This window comes from Ochotona curzoniae, unplaced genomic scaffold (genome assembly GCF_017591425.1).
Source record: "Ochotona curzoniae isolate NIBS_2020 unplaced genomic scaffold, NIBS_Ocur_1.0 scaffold_3835, whole genome shotgun sequence".
NCBI classification, from domain to species: domain Eukaryota; kingdom Metazoa; phylum Chordata; class Mammalia; order Lagomorpha; family Ochotonidae; genus Ochotona; species Ochotona curzoniae.
This window is the reverse complement of record NW_024467114.1, coordinates 30,890,129-30,907,126: the sequence shown is the minus strand read 5'-3', so window position 1 is coordinate 30,907,126 and position 16,998 is coordinate 30,890,129. Positions and strand designations below refer to the sequence as shown.

The 16,998-nt window shown below is 47.0% G+C and overlaps 1 protein-coding gene across 1 annotated transcript in view; it reads left to right on the top strand.

Annotated features, from left to right (window-relative positions):
* Positions 1–3,291: 3,291 nt before the first annotated feature.
* ITGB8 (integrin subunit beta 8) overlaps positions 3,292–16,998 on the top strand; it is a 77,728-nt gene continuing 64,021 nt past the window's right edge. The window contains exon 1 of the mRNA XM_040964886.1: positions 3,292–3,418. Coding sequence (XP_040820820.1) covers positions 3,292–3,418 — 127 coding nt within the window. The remainder of the gene's footprint in view (positions 3,419–16,998) is intronic.

The window sequence follows — 16,998 nt, the reverse complement described above, 5'->3', positions numbered from 1 at the left end:
CTCGACTGCCTTCCCAGGCCACAGGCAGGGAGCTGGAAGGGAAGCGGGGCTGCCGGGATTAGAACCGGCGCCCACATGGGATCCCGGGCGTGCAAGGCGAGGACCTTTAACCACTTGCGCCACCGCGCCGGGCCCCAAAATAGCTTTTTAAAAGATTCGTCTTCGGGGCTAGAGCAATGTTTCCCAAGGCTTATCCTCCGCCTTGCTGTGCCAGCATTCCATATGGATGCAGTTACCAGGCCTGACTGCCCCACTTCAAACCGGTTTCCTGTTTATGGCCTGGGAGAGCAGCAGAGGATGGCTTTACTCCTTGGACTGCTAAACCCACATGGAAGACCAGGGTGGTGTTGGAGGCAGGGGAAACTCCTGGTTCCTGCCTTTGGATCAGCTCAGCTCAGGATACCGCAGTCATTTGCAGGAGTGAGCCAATAGGTCGAAGATCTCTACCTCTCCTCTCTGTAAATCTGCCTTTCATATAAAAACAAAATCTTAAAAAAAAAAAAAAAAGATGAAGTCTTCATCTTCATGCCAAAACTTTTTAGACTCTTCCCCTAAGATCTCTCTCCTCTTATATCCACATCCCTACTCCCAGCGAAATTACAGCTGTTGAAACGTAGAACTAACGAGTGGAAACCCTGGATTCAAGCTATTTCTCTTAGCATCCACTGCTCCGTTAGGACTCTGGGGAGCTTTGACGCAGGTTTGGGTCACGCCCCCCGGGTTCTCTCAAAAACACCTGCTCTGTGGATCCAGGGCCCGGCTCACTTCCCAGCAGGCCTCCCGGGTTGCTGAGCGAATCCCACGAGCCCCAATGCTCAGCCCACACCTGAAGAGGGGGAGTTTTGTGCGTTGCAGTTCTTTAACCAGGTACTTTCCGTTCGCTCTGTTAATAATTAGAAAACAGAAAGAAAAAAGAAGAGGCGGCGCGAGCGCAACTTCTACTTGTCTTCTCCACCTCACCCCGCCCCCACTTCCAAATGAGACGGAAACTATTCAGCCAGGAGGGAAAGCCCCGCATATTTCACCTTGACCTGGCCGGACGGGTCTGACGCCGGCCTGCTCGGTCCAAGAGGTCGGCTAAGCCTCTGGGGGACAATGAGCAGCCAGATTTGGAGGCGGGGTACCCACTGCTGCTCTGGGGGAGAAGCAGGGAAAGGTCCCTTCGGCCTCATTGCCAAGGCGAGGACTGAATTTCCTCCTCGGGGTCTCGTGGGAGCCAAACCTGACCAGAGTAGGGGGGTGGCAACGGGGAAGGGGGCACCGCTCCCCGGACAGCAGCCGAACGGAGCTCCAGGAAGGCACAGAGCCGCCCTTCCACCTCCAGCACCGCCGTCCCTAACTTCTGTTTTCTATGTTCCCTTCACTGGGGAAGGGGACGCCTGAGACCCAAGGACCCATAGTCTTCAGCCAAAGCAGAGACTCATCAGCAACTCTGGGGAGGGCTGCTGGGGATGGCACAGAAGTGGAGGGAAGTTTTCCCAGCCCGGGGCCAAGGCCCCGCGCGCTGAGAGCAAGCAGTGTCGGCCCAGAGCTCCGGGAACAATTCCTTCTGCAGCCTGTCCCAGATCGGCCAGTACCGGACAGTCCTGGGCTAACACGGAGCGCGCTGCAAAGTCTGCAGGCGATGCCGAGCAGGGCGCTCGCTCAGGATCCCGTGAAAGAGAGCTGGGAGGGCGGAAGGATGGGGGGTGGCGCTCAGAGGCCCTGGACTCCGCTCTGCATGCAACAGCTGCGGGGTCGTGAGTACCCGCGAAACAAAGGAACGCGCGGGAAACGCAGAGACAGAGGGCTGCGGGCCGGGCTGCTGGTCCCCTTTGCAGGGCCAGCGCCGAGGAGGGGGCCGGGCGGTGCAAGAGTGCGGGTTGGAGGGAATGGGGACTAAGGAGGGAGAAGGAAGGGTGGTGGCATTCGAGCGAGGCCCGCTGCGCCGCTACATCTCGGGAGCTCTAAGAACGATGGGAATAACAAGTCTCAGAACCCCGGGCCGGGAAGAAGAGAAGAAGCCGAGCGAGCAAAACAAAGAGCGAGTGTGGGCAGTGGTGACTTCATGCCTCACCAATGTCCCGCCCACGCTGCTCAGAGCACTCGCAGCCGCCGCCGCCGCCGGGGCCGCAGAGGCGAGGCTCCGTAGCGTGGGGCGGTCTCCTAGCAACTCGGGCTGGGGAGAGCGCACCCGTCTCCCCGCAGGTTGGGAGCCCCCCGGGACGGGGAGACAACCCCCCTCCCTCTCTCTCTCTCTCTCTCACACACCCCTCTACAGCCGCCCTCCTATCCCCAGCCCGTGGCCGGCCTCGCCTTCCTGGCGCGTCCTGGCCGGGTGCGCCCCCGAGCGCGCCAACTGCCCGAGCTCTGGTCGGTCGGCTGGACGCCCTAGCCGCGCACTGCAGCCAAGGACCCGGGCACGAAGCCCCCGCCCCGCGAGGCTGGCCTCCCGCACCCGCCCCCACTCCCTGCACTCTCCCTGGCAGAACTTCCCCGCCTGCGCTCCCGGCCGTGCGCTTCACTTGCGGCCAGGCAGGGAGCGGCGATGGCTCGAGCGGTGCCTGCGGGCGTCGGCAAGCGCTGCTAGGGCGCTCCAGGAGCCGCCGCCGCCACCGCCTCCCCGGCAACTGGCGCCCCGAGCTTCCTCCCTGACCCTCCGGGACGCCGCTGCCTCGTCGCTGCCCAGGCTAAATTGCCGCGAAGCTCCGGAGCCGTGGCCTTGCTTGCCCACCTGTGGAAGGGGGAGCTGGCGCCGATGGATGCGCCCTGGGCTTTCGCCCCCTCGGGCCTCACTGGCGTCCCCTCCCACTAATGCAACATCACCCAGCGAATGTACTTTAGGGTGGTTTCCCCCCACCCACCCCACCCCCCTCAGCTTCGGGCTTTGTTTGGGTTTGATTGTGTTTGGCTCTTCGCTAAGCTGATTTATGCAGCACAAGCCCCGTCGGCCGGAGAGGAACAAAAGCGCTTTTCTTTGTCCGGGAGCGGGCTGCAGAGCTTCGGCTCGCGTCGGCGCCGCGGGCCAGCAGCAGCGGTCACAGCGGGCGCTTCTCGCCAAGACCGCGGGGCCGGCCGCGCCGAGCCGGGAGGGCCCCAGGGGCCCTGGGATGCCGAGCGGCGCCCCGGCCCGGGTACCTGCACTGCCTGCCGCGAGCCGTGCGGAGCGCCGGCCCGGCCTGCTGGAGGCGTCCTAGCCGGTCCCCGCCGGGGAGCCGCGAGGTGTGCGCCCGGGGAGGCGCGAGCGTGCGTCTCTTCTCCCCCGCGCCAGGAGCTACGGCCAGGAGGCGGCGGGGCGGGCCGCTTTGCATTATGTGCGGCTCGGCACTGGGTCTCTTTCCCGCCGCATTCGTCTGCCTGCGAAGCCGCCGGCCAGGTCCTGCCTCCTTCCTCCGGGCAGTCTGCGTGTTTTCCCTGGTTCTTGGACTGGGCCGAAGTGGTAAGTCGTGTTTCTCGTCTTCTTCTCTTCCGGGCTGACGTCGGGAGTGGGCTGCCTCGGCCGGAGCCTGACCCGGCAGGTAAGGGGCATACGTCAGCCCCACAGCTGCCCGGTGACCGGGAGCAGGGCCTGCCAGGGGTAGGGAGTGCGGCCAGGTCCCCGTTCCGCAGGCGGCATCCGGGCGCGGAGGCCAGGTGTCCAGCGCTTCCGCCCCGCAGGGACAGCGGTGCGCGAGGAGACGCGGCGCGTTTTGCGCCCCCCCAGGTGCGAGGGCAGCGGGAATGGTACTGGGATAGGTGCGCTTACAGAAGCCAGTTTAAGGCCCCGGTGGGCACAGAACGTGCTCCCATCCTTCCAGCCCTTCAGTCCTCTACCTTGCACTTGACCCGAGAATGACTCGTCCGTTTCAACAGAGAACTTTCTTTGCTCGCGGTGCTTAGTTTGAATGGGGCGAATGCATGGAAGCAATGCCCGTTCCCCTTCACCTTCAGAATAGAAAGAACGTAACTCACCCAGCTACTAGATCACTCCCTGAGCTCAGTCTCTAACACCAGGACTGACAGCCCTCACTAAGTTGAGGCCGGTTGCCCAGGGCGGGCTACCTGGATTTGGAGATGTTATCACTGTCTAAACTTGGTTTTCTTTTTTCGCAGAATGGGAATGTTAATATCCCTGCCTTAAGCCACAAAGGCGAGTTCAAGTGGAGTAATTTAGGAAAAAGGTGTTTGGGGGGCATGTGTGTAGCAGAGAGCAAACGTAAGCTAGTCACATTGGCTTGTTAGCAAATCAATAAACAACACCTAGCCACCCGTTTACAGGCATTCTTAGTAGATTTGCCATGCAGGCAAAATGCTTGTTTTTAGCAGTGTAGTGACTTTTGAAGAAAGCATTCACTTTTTCTCTGTTGGGTCACTGAGTCTTTATGTTCTATTGGAACCCCTTCTGGTTCAAGGACCGTCCAGTGGTCACGTGTGCTTGTTCCGTAGAAAGAGTGTCCCCAGCTTCTGCCTGCAGCTACTTAGAACAGTCAGATCAGGACATAGAAATAAAGGTGTGCAATACAAACATCCGAGTAGCTTCTTTTAGTTATTGCCTATGGAGCCACCTGATATTTGTGTCAGTGATCTGTAAGGGAGACCATTATCCTGGGGCTGCTTTCTGCTTCACATATTGATTTCAAAACAAGTGAAACTTAAGGCTTAGGAAACACTAACGTTCGTGATCAACTGTCTCTTAAAAGGAACGCGCGTTTGTTTCAGCAGATTTTTCCACTCTATAATTCCATCCTGTGGCCATATGCAATGAAATTCTCTAGATTTGGCCAGCACACACACTAGTGAAATAACCAAAACTTGTTCCACAGAGTGTCTTTTGTCCCCGATAGTTACCGAGGCAAGTTCTCTTTATCCCTAGAATGTGCTAATAATGGTTAAGCAAATAAATAAATAAGTCCCTGTGCTTCTAAAGACTAGTTAAGTTCTCGTGTGATTGCCTTAGAGTTCCCTGGAGAGACCATAATAAACATGATGAATGGGGAAATAGGATGAATAGGTCTTCTTGCACCTGCAGACCTAGAATGGAAGACTTCTTTGAAATCACAACACAGCCTCCTTTTCCCAGTCCATGCGCATGTACAAAGGTTTCTGATATGTAGCGATTTGCATGGTAGTTAGAAACATGCCAAAAATTTAAATTATAGCCAGTACAACTCAGAAAATTAGAGATCAGCGTAAACTGTTGTACTTTCGTGACAGAGCTACAAGTCTGAAATTGTAGGTCTTCACAGTGCAAATTAGATGCTTAAAGCAGAATAGAAATTTAGGTATCAGTTACAAAGGAAATCTTGTTCCCATGCTCAGTAGTTTACACCAAGAAAATGTTGAGGGCATTAAAGCCACACAAAAGAGATCGTGAGCTACATGAGAACAATGTCACTTTGGGTTTAAGTTTTAAAGTAGAATTTATAAGGCTTCAAAACATGGTGTAGATTTAGTGATGGACATATAATGAACAGAGAGGTATTCTTTGTAAAGTGCAAATATCTCTGATAGAGAAAAAAAATCGTGTTTTATTTCCCTGGTGGAAATTATCAGCAGAGAAACAAGAACATTGTAAGCTGGTTAATGAGTAATACAAATAAATAAATAGTGAAGAGTAAATTGTGGCAAATCTGTCGCTGTGACTTTTGCTTATTCCAAAGGGTTCAACAAGAACTTTTGTTGCTTCAAGTTTTATGTAACTGTATGCCTGGCAAGTTTCAGAAATCACCATTTCTTTTTCAAACATGGCAAAAGTTATTGTCCATGCCAACCTCACCTTCTGTTTATTCAAAGCTCTCAACTATGCATTCCTTCAACTAGGAATCAACTCGATTAGCATGCCTTAGTGACTGCAGTGTACTCAGAACGTATTTCACGTGTAAATGTTCTCAGGATTATTGATGTTTACTGAAAGTGGTCAGATATTTAAGAAAGCTAAGGCTTCATTTAAACAGCCTGTCTTCCACATTACTTGCATAACAAGCACCCAAATTAATTGTGTCAGAAAGTCACGGAAACAACTGCTGATCATCTATGCTTGCTGTGTATGTGAAAGTGAAGTAGCTGGTATGGTTTGAAAAGTAACAAAAAAACTTCTGTGTACCACCCCAAATAGCCCCTTCTCTTGTTACCAATATCTAACATTTACCACTTAAAGAAATTTGGGGGAACAAGCATACTATTGATGCTGTTTCTTTTAATATTTAATATTATGTCATGGCAAATTCCAGTCATATACAGAAGCAGAGAAAATGATATATCCATCACCTGGCTTCATTAATCATTACATCAAAACCAAATTCCTTCATCTCTGTTTCCACTCCCACCCAGGTCATCATTTCCCCCAACTAAATTATTTTGAAGCAAGCCTCTCCTATTGCTTTATCCCAAAATATCTTTAATAAATTAAAGTACCCCGGAGCAGAAAAAATTAATTCCCAGAGCATGAATTTTGGAATCCAAGAGTGTTTCAAGGGAAGACTTGTAGAAGAGAAGGAGGCAAAGAAAGAGTCATTTCCTTAGCCATTTGCTGCTAAGTGGAATAGTGGGCCTATTCCATTAAAATCTTTTATGTTTAAAAGTGTCTCTAACAGCTGTTTTGATATCCATGGCTATGAAGAACTAAAGCAAAAAAAGAGAGGATAAATTCCCCAGACACATATTAATTACTCTATCCTAATGGAATCTCAACAGGTGTACCTGGGAAGGTTTTAAGGACTACCACTTATCTTTCTTTTGTTACCAGTTGTTCTCCTCTGCTAGATCATTTGAAGTAGGTGTCCATATATGGTGTAATACCGGTAGCTCTCCTGGCTTTCACTCTCCTTTTGTTCTAAGTTCTTGAAAGAGTTCCCCCTATGTCTATTTCTACCTCCCAAAGTAGGAAAGTCCTGGGACTCATTCATTGGAATTTTCTGTGGATGGTGAGTGTTCAAGTGGGCTGATCCAGTCTTGGGTCTTAAATATCATTTCTAAGCTCATAGCTCCCAGATGTATATCTCTGGTGCTCGATGCCAGAAGAGCACAGCAAACTGCCCAACCTAACAACTTAACTCTGGGCATGAATCAGTTCTGATTCAATCAAAACCCAACTCCCAATTTTCTCTCCCAAGACTGCTCCTTAGCATCCCCATATATGGCATGTCAGTGTCCCAGCACTTCAGGCTGACACTTTGTGGGCATCTTTCCTTCTTTGCCCCCACATTTCAAGATCAGCTCGCCACATTCTCCATGGCCACTTTGGTACCGTACCACCGGCTTTGGCTCAGCCTTTCAAATGCCTCCCTCCTTCACAGTGCAGCTGGATTCAGCTTCTCAAAGCGTGCACCAGAAGCTGTCACTCCTCCTCTCAGAACTGACCTTGGCCTTTCATTAGTATTCAGTTGAAGGCCAAGTCCGTGGCATCCAAGATTCTACAGAAACCACCTCTGTTGATGATTTGGCCTCATCTTTTTCCCTTCTTTCCCTCTCTCACTTTGTTCTGGCAGCACTGGTCCTTGCTGAACTTCAGACACAGTCCTGCCTCCAACCTGCCTCTTCTCTCCCTGTGTCAGGAGCGCCATTTCCTGGGATGGCTTGCTGACTCCTCTTTTGCTTCCCCCAAACATCTACTTCCGTGCTCCCAACAGCCCATATTCCTACCAAAATCCGATTTCTTGAACTCTAGCATGAGTGTCAAAGGGTGTTGTTTTGATTAAAAAAAATTTTTTTTTACCATATACAACCTGAATTTAGGTAGATACCCCATTTCCTTGAGTTGTACCCCCCTTCAAAGTACCTATTATCCCAAATCCTCAGTTCTTTAAATGACATCCTTTCTGCTAGCTTGACAAGCCTTGTATAAAAGTCATATGATTTGTCATTTTCCTGAATGGTATTTTGCCAGACTGACACAAGGAAGTAGTCTTGTTATTATAAACTCATTAAACAGGCCTGCAATCTTCATCCACTCTTGCATTGTATTCACTCATTCCCCCTCAACTCCAACCTCCAACCTCTGATGCAGCCAGATCTACACTGTGAAAGCAATTTTGCCAGCAGGAAGATCATGAGGTACCCTGTAGTTCATACGTTGTCCAATCGCATATAAAATATATTCTGGAAGCTATATAGTGATTACAAAATAAAATAACCTGTAGGGAATAACAACTTTTTGCTAATTCATGTTGCATTTTATGTTTAAAAGATTTATTTATTTTACTTGAAAGAATTATAGGGAGAGCCAGAACAGAGACAAAGAGAGATCTCCCATCTACTGTTTCACCCAAAATGGCTACCTACTATAGCCACAGCTGGGCTGATCCACCAGGAGCTTCAACATGAGTGTGGGAGCTCAAGGTTTTAGGCCATCCTCTGCTGCTTTCTCAGGCCATTAGAAGAGAACTGAATCCGAAGTGAGGCAGCAAGGGCATAATTGGCATCCATATGGGATGCTGGCACCTTGGGTGGAGTATTGGCCTACTATGCCTTCCTGTTGGCCCCTGTTTTTAAATTGAATGAATAATAATAGGGTTTTAAAAGGTGACTTCATTGTTAATCTCTAAAACTGAAACTTTTCAAGTTGTGTTGTACAGTTACCAAAGAAGTGTGGGTTCTGTGTGCAGTGGAAAGTGGAATGCTTCTGAAACTTCAGAAACATTTGGGTAGCTCTTGCTCTGTGCAGGGAACCAATTGAAATAATTTCCTGTCTCAAGTTGTTCTCTGTGATAACACTGTGTGAGAGGGAGAATTGTAACCCTTGCTTTAGAAATGAGGAGACTTAAGCTTAGAAATCAGTGATTTGCCCACTGTCTCCCAGCCCAGAAGAGATGGGATTTGAACTTTATTAAGCTACTTCATTTCTTCAAAGAATTCCTGGAAGCAAAGCCTGCAGTGTGCCTGTCTCCTGATGGAAGAATTTGTTGCTCATGCCTTACCTGCTGATCATACTCTGAGTGCCCAAGGGAATCAAAACTTGCTCCTCACTTTGAGTAATGACAGACGTAGGCCAGGAGCAGAGCATCCCTATCCCTGGAGCTTCTAGGCACATGCAACTGAATTTAGCACCTCTCCCTAAGAAGGATTTCCTTTCTGAGCGAGGTAGCATGAGAAAACCTGTGGTTTCATGGTACTAACAAATGAAACTATGCCTCCATGCAGTACATTGGCTTTCCAAAAGGCATAGGTGTGCATGCTTTGAGAGAGAGGGGGGCAAGCGGGAAAGAGCCTGACCTGCTACATATAAGTCAAAAAGTTCAGTTGAAAGTGCTCAAAGGGACGAGCTCACGGTAGAGTAAGATTTTGACCATCATAGGGCTGGCTTCCTACCTGCTTATGGCCACTCAGGTATAGATCAAGATTCCATGTTGTTTGGTAGATTCATATTATTTTTACCCCATACCTGTTTACTAGTGTAGGCGTCTGTTCAGTTGCAGAATATTCTTAGTGGTTCCCTGTGTCTGCCGGTATTTGTCTTTGACAACTTGGCATCTCCATCACTGCGCATGTGCATGTGTGTATTCATACAGATCCACACACATAAAAATGCTGGTTAAAAGAAGAAAAAATGTGAAGTGATCAAAATGACCTGAGAAAGACTGTTATAATATAAATAATATTCAGAATAGACAATTTTAATAATACACCTCTGAACTTTTTGAATTATTTACCTTCTGTAGCCACTTAACACTTTTCATAAACTTTCCTGGAGTTCAGCATCTTCTAGAAAAGGAGAGAAAAATGATGTGTAGACATTTCCAAGCTGACAACAGTAATATCTGTTCCCCTTTGCTACTCAATAAAATTCCCACGTGGGAGTAGGTAGAAAAGTTATCCATCAGTGAAGGATGGACAACAGAGTGAATAAACAGATGGCTAAAGGAAAATGGGGATTCCTAGTGTCTGGACTTTGGGCTTTGGTCCATGAGGATTTCTTAAACTCACTCTCAACAGGACAACGCCCAAGGACACCTTCAGTGCTCCAAACCCTTCTCTTCTGCCCATCAGAAACGTCCCAGGGTGGAGGAGAAAAACGCTGGAGTTGCCATCGTTTTCCTGTCTTGGCTGCCTTGCGTGCTGCAGGTCTTGATCAATTTGAGATAAATGGCTCCCTGAATGATGGGAAGATAGCTGCAACAGTGTAAACTTGGGCAGCTAAGCAAACAAGCCCTCCTTAGCTCTAATACTCCTTAGAATTTGAATTTAGCAAAGAGTTCTTTTCAATGTGGATTACACCACAAAAGACACTTGAGTTTGCTTTCCAGTTCTTCTCCAAAAAAGCTGTCTCTAGGCCTTTAAAGCAAATCTTCGGCAAAGATCGAAGCTGAAATGTATTCATATTTAGTGGTTTTTTTTTTTCTTAACTCACTTATTCTCATAATCTTATGCTTATTTTTACTGTTGATAATTAAACACGAAAAGCAATTCTGACTCTTTACTCTGAATGTCAATTTAAAAGCAGACTTTTACTTAGATTAAACAAACTAAGTTTTAGGCATTTTTAACAAAAACAGTAAAAAAGGAAGTTTTGTCCTGTTTCATTTTTATATATGCAGATGTCCTCCAAACTGCTTCAGCTTTGTGACAGCTCTGCTGAGTTTGGGAGTTAGAAGAAACAAAACATTAAAATTGTGGAGTATTTCCTGTAGATCAGATCCTCCTGGACACACCTGAAAAATATGAAATGTTTGCTAACCTAGAAACATATTCTTTTCTGTTCATAACTCTCTCTGTGTTGTATTTTATAGACAAGCAAACTAGTTAAACAGATACTGGAAAACTTCCACGAGATCTCTTTCTTACAGGAACCAGAATTGAGGCTGACTTGGGCTTGACTTGTAGCTCAGTCAGTTACAGACCGCCTCTCAGAGACTGCAGGGGCCCCACTGAAGGCAAGATGTCCATAGGATGTGCCCGAACACCCTCTGCCACCTCCTTTTACAGCATCTCCAGAAATCTCTGCTCCAACAGTGCCAAGCTACTTGCAGACCCCTTATTTCTATGAGCAATCCATGCCACTCCATGCCAAACCCAAGATGAGGGCAGCTAAGAGCAGATGATGCAAGAGAAGGGAACAGAGCTTGGACATGCAGGCAGGTGTGTTTGTACAAGTAAAATAAACAGCAGCATCCTCGTGGTGCAGAATAAATTTCCAGGTGGTAGAAAATTGGAGCAGATGGCGAGCTGGAGGGGCTGTGCTTCCAAGCACTGCCAAGGTGCGAGCCAGAAACCTAAAGCGTTACAAATGGTAAATTCAGACCTAGTCTTCTAGGTCATTTCAAATGTGTATTTATCAAGGAAGGTAGAAGATATTGTACGTAAAGGTTTGCTAGCTTGGTTAAAAATTTAATCTCACTGGGCCCGGCGCGATGGCGCAGTGGTTAAGTCCTCGCCTTGCACGCCCGGGATCCCATATGGGCGCCGGTTCTAATCCCGGCAGCCCCGCTTCCCTTCCAGCTCCCTGCCTGTGGCCCGGGAAAGCAGTCGAGGACGGCCCAAGGCTTTGGGACCCTGCACCCGCGTGGGAGACCCAGAAGAGGCTCCTGGCTTCGGATCTGCATAGTATCGGCCCGTTGCGCTCACTTGGGGAGTGAATCATCGGACGGAAGATCTTCCTCTCTGTCTCTCCTCTCTGTATATCCACCTTTCCAATAAAAAATAATAAAAATAAATCTTTAAAAAAAAAATTTAATCTCACTGTATCCACTGCCACTGGTACTATTCAGGCCAAATTTGCATGCTCGTTGCAGTATTATTGAGGGGAAAGTAAAGTGAGGGCAAGCAACAACAAAAACATTAGAAATCCCTGTTTCAGGAAAACCATCTGATGTCAACTGCTTTTGCATTGCCGTCACTGAACCCCTCTGCGAGCTCCATGTTGTACTCAGCTTACACCGAGGTCTACTATTTTGCACCTACTCTCTTTATCAAGAATTTTCATAAGGTTCATTCAAATTGACTCTTTATTTCCTTCCATTCATTTAAATCCTTTGTCACAGAACAGAATACGGACACGAATGAGCTAAATTCAATCAGATCAGCTCCCTGCCACGGACTTTAAATGAGTGGATATTTAGGAAAGCACTGTCACACTGCCTTCATGGAGCAAAAGGACAGTTTTTCCATTTTAAATCAAGCCCGAGGTGACTTTTTCCTCCTCTTTTCACAGTAAGAAAATTACTATAATTCATACAGCAAAGAAAATGTAACAAACGTCAAAATACTGTCCTCCATGATTTTCTAACTTATTTCAAGTAATCTCATTTTTTAAAACAAGTGCTGAGATTCATTCTTGGTGAGAAACCATATTATACACAAACATAACTATCTTTCCTGAGTTTTTTTTTAAATCTCCAGCCAAAATAAAGACATAAGATTAATATCCTAATACTAAATTATAGTGATTTTTACTGGCTATTAAATTTGAGAGCTGCCATCTACTCACAGTAGTATAAATTTGTATTTTAAAACAGATCTTAAAAGTGTCCTTCTGTGCTGACCTTATCTGTGAGTCAGCCATGACTGCTATAATGGGGCTAAAGAAATATTAAGTCTCTTCGCCAGGTTCTTTGATGCTGTTTTGTTTTCAACTGACAAATACCACCACACTTATCATTCCTGGTCAGTATCGGTGTGGTTGGATTGCTCTAGAGGACTGACAAAATAACAAATAAACAAACAAAACCAGCTCCTTGCTAGTCTAGAGTAATAAACTGGACTATCTCATGAGCACGAAGGTCAAAGTCCACGAGAGAGACCGAGACAGGCAGTAGGAAGGAGCTGATAAAAAAAAAAAAAAGTCGAGAGGACGGGTGAGCAGATAGAATCCAGCTCTAAAGAGTCATGCCAAGTAGGTCATATTAGACATGTGAGCTGTACAGTGTGTTTGGGCCAGGAATGTTTTGATGTTTTTCATGGTTTGGTGGGACTCAAATTTCCTCTAAAGATAGAAAGGGTTGTAATTTCAAGACAAGTTCATGATCAGTGTTAAGTACTGCAGTCCCTCATCGTCATACCAGAATCCATCCCTTGGAACTGAACATCAACTATTTCCCCAGACTTAAGCTTTTCCCCTCTCCTAGTTTCAGTGGGAGTCACAATTCTTAATGTAATTTCATGGGAAATGTTGTAGGTTTCAAGTAGGGAAAGGAATCAGGCAGAAAGCTTCATCTTTTTTTTTTTTTTTTTTAGATTTATTTGTTTTTACTGAAAAGTCAGATTTACAGAGAGTAGGAGAGAGAGATAGAAAGACCTTCCATCTGCTGCTTCACTCCCCATGTGGCCGCAGTGACTGGAGCTGAGCTGATCTGAAGCCAGGAGCTTCCTCCGGCCGGGTCTCCCACGTGGGTCTTCCATGTGAGTCTCCTATGCAGGTGCAGGGTCCTAAAACTTTGGGCCATCCTTGACTGCTTCCCCAGGCCACAATCATGGAACACAGAGGGAAGTAGAGAAGCTGAGATACAAACCAGCACCCCTATGGGATCCCAGCGTGTGCAAGGCAAAGACCTAAGCCACCAGACTACTGTGTTGAACTCTGAAAGCTACATCCTAATGAGATGAGGGATTATCCCTGAACTCTGAAGGAGTTTCAAAATATGCTGAGATGAAACTAAAAGAATTGAAGGGGAAAAAACATCAAAATTCTACAAGGGCTGTATGAGTATTGTGTGTCATAAGGATGACAAAAGTGAAGAATGTCTTAATTGCCTGCTAGAGAAGGGCTAAAGAACCAGGCTGGCTCTGCCTGGTCATGTAAAGTATTTGTTGGGTAAAAGAAAGTTGTGGGGAGGCCAGGAATTGCCACAGAACTGACTGTTCCAGTTGGAAACAAAGAAGCCATTGTAACTGAGTTGTATTGTTGGCACAAGACCTGCAGAGGTGATCTTAGCAGAAGGCACACCTCCCGGGCTATTGCTCCATGGTCTTTGTGTGCATTTGTGTTGGATTTTGATGGGGAACTGAACATAAGTGGATCATCGGGTACAGGAGATAATTCTCCACATTTACTAGATGAGGTTCACATTCTGAAAAAAAAAAAAATCATCCAGGAGGAGGTAATATGGGAAACAAACAGAAACAGTCAAGAAGGAAGTCAGTTTTACACATCCCAAATTTTGGTGACAATTGTCCTTTCTGATGACCGCTTCCATGTGAACCCTATAATAGAGGTTGACCTATATAATCACAGTACCTAACATCTGGGATTGGGACTAGAAACATGAACGTTAAGCCTGGTTAGAAGTGGTCCTCAGCTGGGGAGGGTGCAGCATGGTGATGATCTGGTGCAGCATGGGGAAGCCAAGGCCAGGCAGTGCTCAGAGACATCCAGTGGGGTCGTGGAGACATGAGAGAGGAGGAGGCTCCAGAGCCTGTGTCTGCAGCTGCAGAATGAGGCCGATGGTCCCTCTGTGGATGCAGGTGACATTCACATCCACGTTGGACTGAACCTCCATGATGGGCTAAATCAGCTGCCGACCATTTGTCGGGATACATGAAAGCCAAGCATCAGGGCCTTTGGGGTAAATTTTTCCTTACAGAGATGTGTTTGATTTTGAAACTAACAAAGACAAGGACCGCTGCTGACAGAACCCCTGGGCAGTGTGGAAATGTTGGATTAGTTAGAACTATTGCCACAGGCTCCACTGCTCCTCTTGATTCCCAGGATAAACTTTTTAAATCCTGCCCAGATGGTATGGCATCCCCCCCCCCGCTCTAGATATCCATCAATTCCTTCGGGTTTAATTTTTGTCAACAAAAATTCCCATGTGAGGATGTTCTTGGCCCTTTACGCAAGCTACTTGCGTCTAGCCCTGTGCTAGTGAACACTGAATGCCAGAGTACACGGTCATCTCTTCACGCAAGTTGCCACAGTGGCAGAGGACCTGCTGATCAGCCTCCTTGAGTCTCTTCATTGGGAGTGCTTATTGACAGTCAGGTGTCTAAATATCCTGGATCATCTCAAGAAATGTCCAATTACCTTAGAAGTCCCTCTTTGCAGAGTAACGGCCCGCTTCTTCTATGTGCATTTCATTGAAGGAGTTTCATTGAAGGCGTTTCGAATACCCTTAAGAATGCAAACTCACCTTTCTAGATCTTTGACAGGGCTACACATTAAGTGGCCCAGGATGGTTGCTTATCAAATTCCAGGTTATTGAATGCTTCCTAAATACACAGGGACCTTTTCTACTCAGAAGATCACAGGAGATGGTCACGAGTCCTGAAAATATTGTGGAGAATTACAGACTTTGAGAAGACTTCATCAATAACCTAGATGCATATGATAATGCATACTGGTTCAAAGGCCTTTTATTCATTCGTAAATTGTTAGTATGCAATAGAGTGTGATGGATATCTGAAAGCTGTAAGGTTGTCCAAGGGCCTCAGGGTTGGATGCACAGCTGTCCCTGGTGCATAAGAGCACGGAAACATAGAAGCGTGGAGTGAAACCGTAGTGCTACAGAGGAGACTGGAAACATAAAGGTAGCTCTGTCTGTTTGCTTGGTAGTCTGAGAAGTGGAGAGGCATCCTGTAGCGGCAGTCATGTGATGAGCGACTGGCTCCTAGGTGGCCCATACACATACACTTTGTATATTGGTCAAGGCAGCTTGTCAATCTCCAGCGGAGAAAGTTGAAACAGACTGCCAAGTGTAAAATGACAGCAGAGATCCGAGGTCCCAGAGGAAGCCAAGCAGGAAAGAGAAAAGTCCAAGCATCCAGGAAGAGAGTGGGAGTACTGGACATCTGCACAGTCTCAGCTCTCTGAACAGCTTCTGTGTCACCCATTTTTACTGATCCAGCTGGTTAGGCTAACCTAGCCATACAGGTAGAGTAGGAGAGACAGGATTATGCTCCAGTGGCTAAGGCTGATTTGAGCCAAAGTTGGTATCCAGGAACTCAATCCAGGTCTGCCATATAGGAGGCAGGAAGTCAGTCATGTGAGTCTACACTAGTGCCTGTCAGGGGTGTACGTGAGCAGAGAGCTGCAGGCAGACTGCGGCCAGAGTTACAGGACTCTGACATAGGACATGAACTTCTTAACTGGCGTCTTAATCACCATGCTCACTATCTATTCCAGTAGAACTTTCTATAGGTTTAAGGAGAAATTATTAAAATAGTGAATGGGGGCGGGGGAGGAATGGTAGATCAAAACCAGTCAAAGCCAGATCTAATTGCTAGGTGAAGTGGAAAGGGAATTTGGGGAGCAGACTCAATATTTGGTAGACTCATGACAGTGGCCCATCTAAAGATGCTAAGATTTAAGTTGTTTTTAGAAGGCATTCATTCACCTGATTGTTTTTCCTATTTCTGTTTTCTTTTGATTTCACATTTAAGAGTTCTAGGTCTTGTAGCCTGCCTTCTGTCCCAAAGTCTAACTTCTCCTGGTTTTGTCACTGTTTCTGCTTCTCTTTGGTCTCTCCGGCTTAGGAACTCTTTCTTGCTTTCATATTTCCAGTGAGTCGCTGGCTTTTGACAACTCCTGGCAGGTGTCAGGCCCCAGATCCCTAATCTAATGGCTCTGTCCATGGTGGAGACAGAGAGGCATGGCGGGTAGGGGGATTTGGATGAGGCAATAGATCTTTAATCCAGGAGACGAATATGCTGTAAAATATAGGAAAGTTCTGTGCTAACAGAGGTAGGAAGAGGCATTTTAAATGAGAGCAGTGAGATTTGAGGTAGAGGGAATAAGCATTGTGAGTTGAGAGGGGCCTGTAAGTAGACAAAGCACTGTTGGAAAATTTCCCTTAAGGAATGGTGAACAGTGGGATGCAGTTCAGTGTTCATGAAAGAGAAATAGTAGCTGAATCATTTGGGAAATAGGGGAATTATAAAGCAAGAATTATATAGCATGTAGAGCAATAATAGCATCAATATTAAATCTTCTGAATGTGCCAATTCAATCACATGATATATACATCACATTCTAGCAGACTAAATATTTGTCTGATTAGATATACTTGGGTTAATACCTTTGGCTTGTAATTCAGACCTGCTTTTTCCCTGAGTCCCTGAATAATTGTTTTAGAAAATCCCAAGTGATTTAGAATCATCTTTGACCCTGAATAT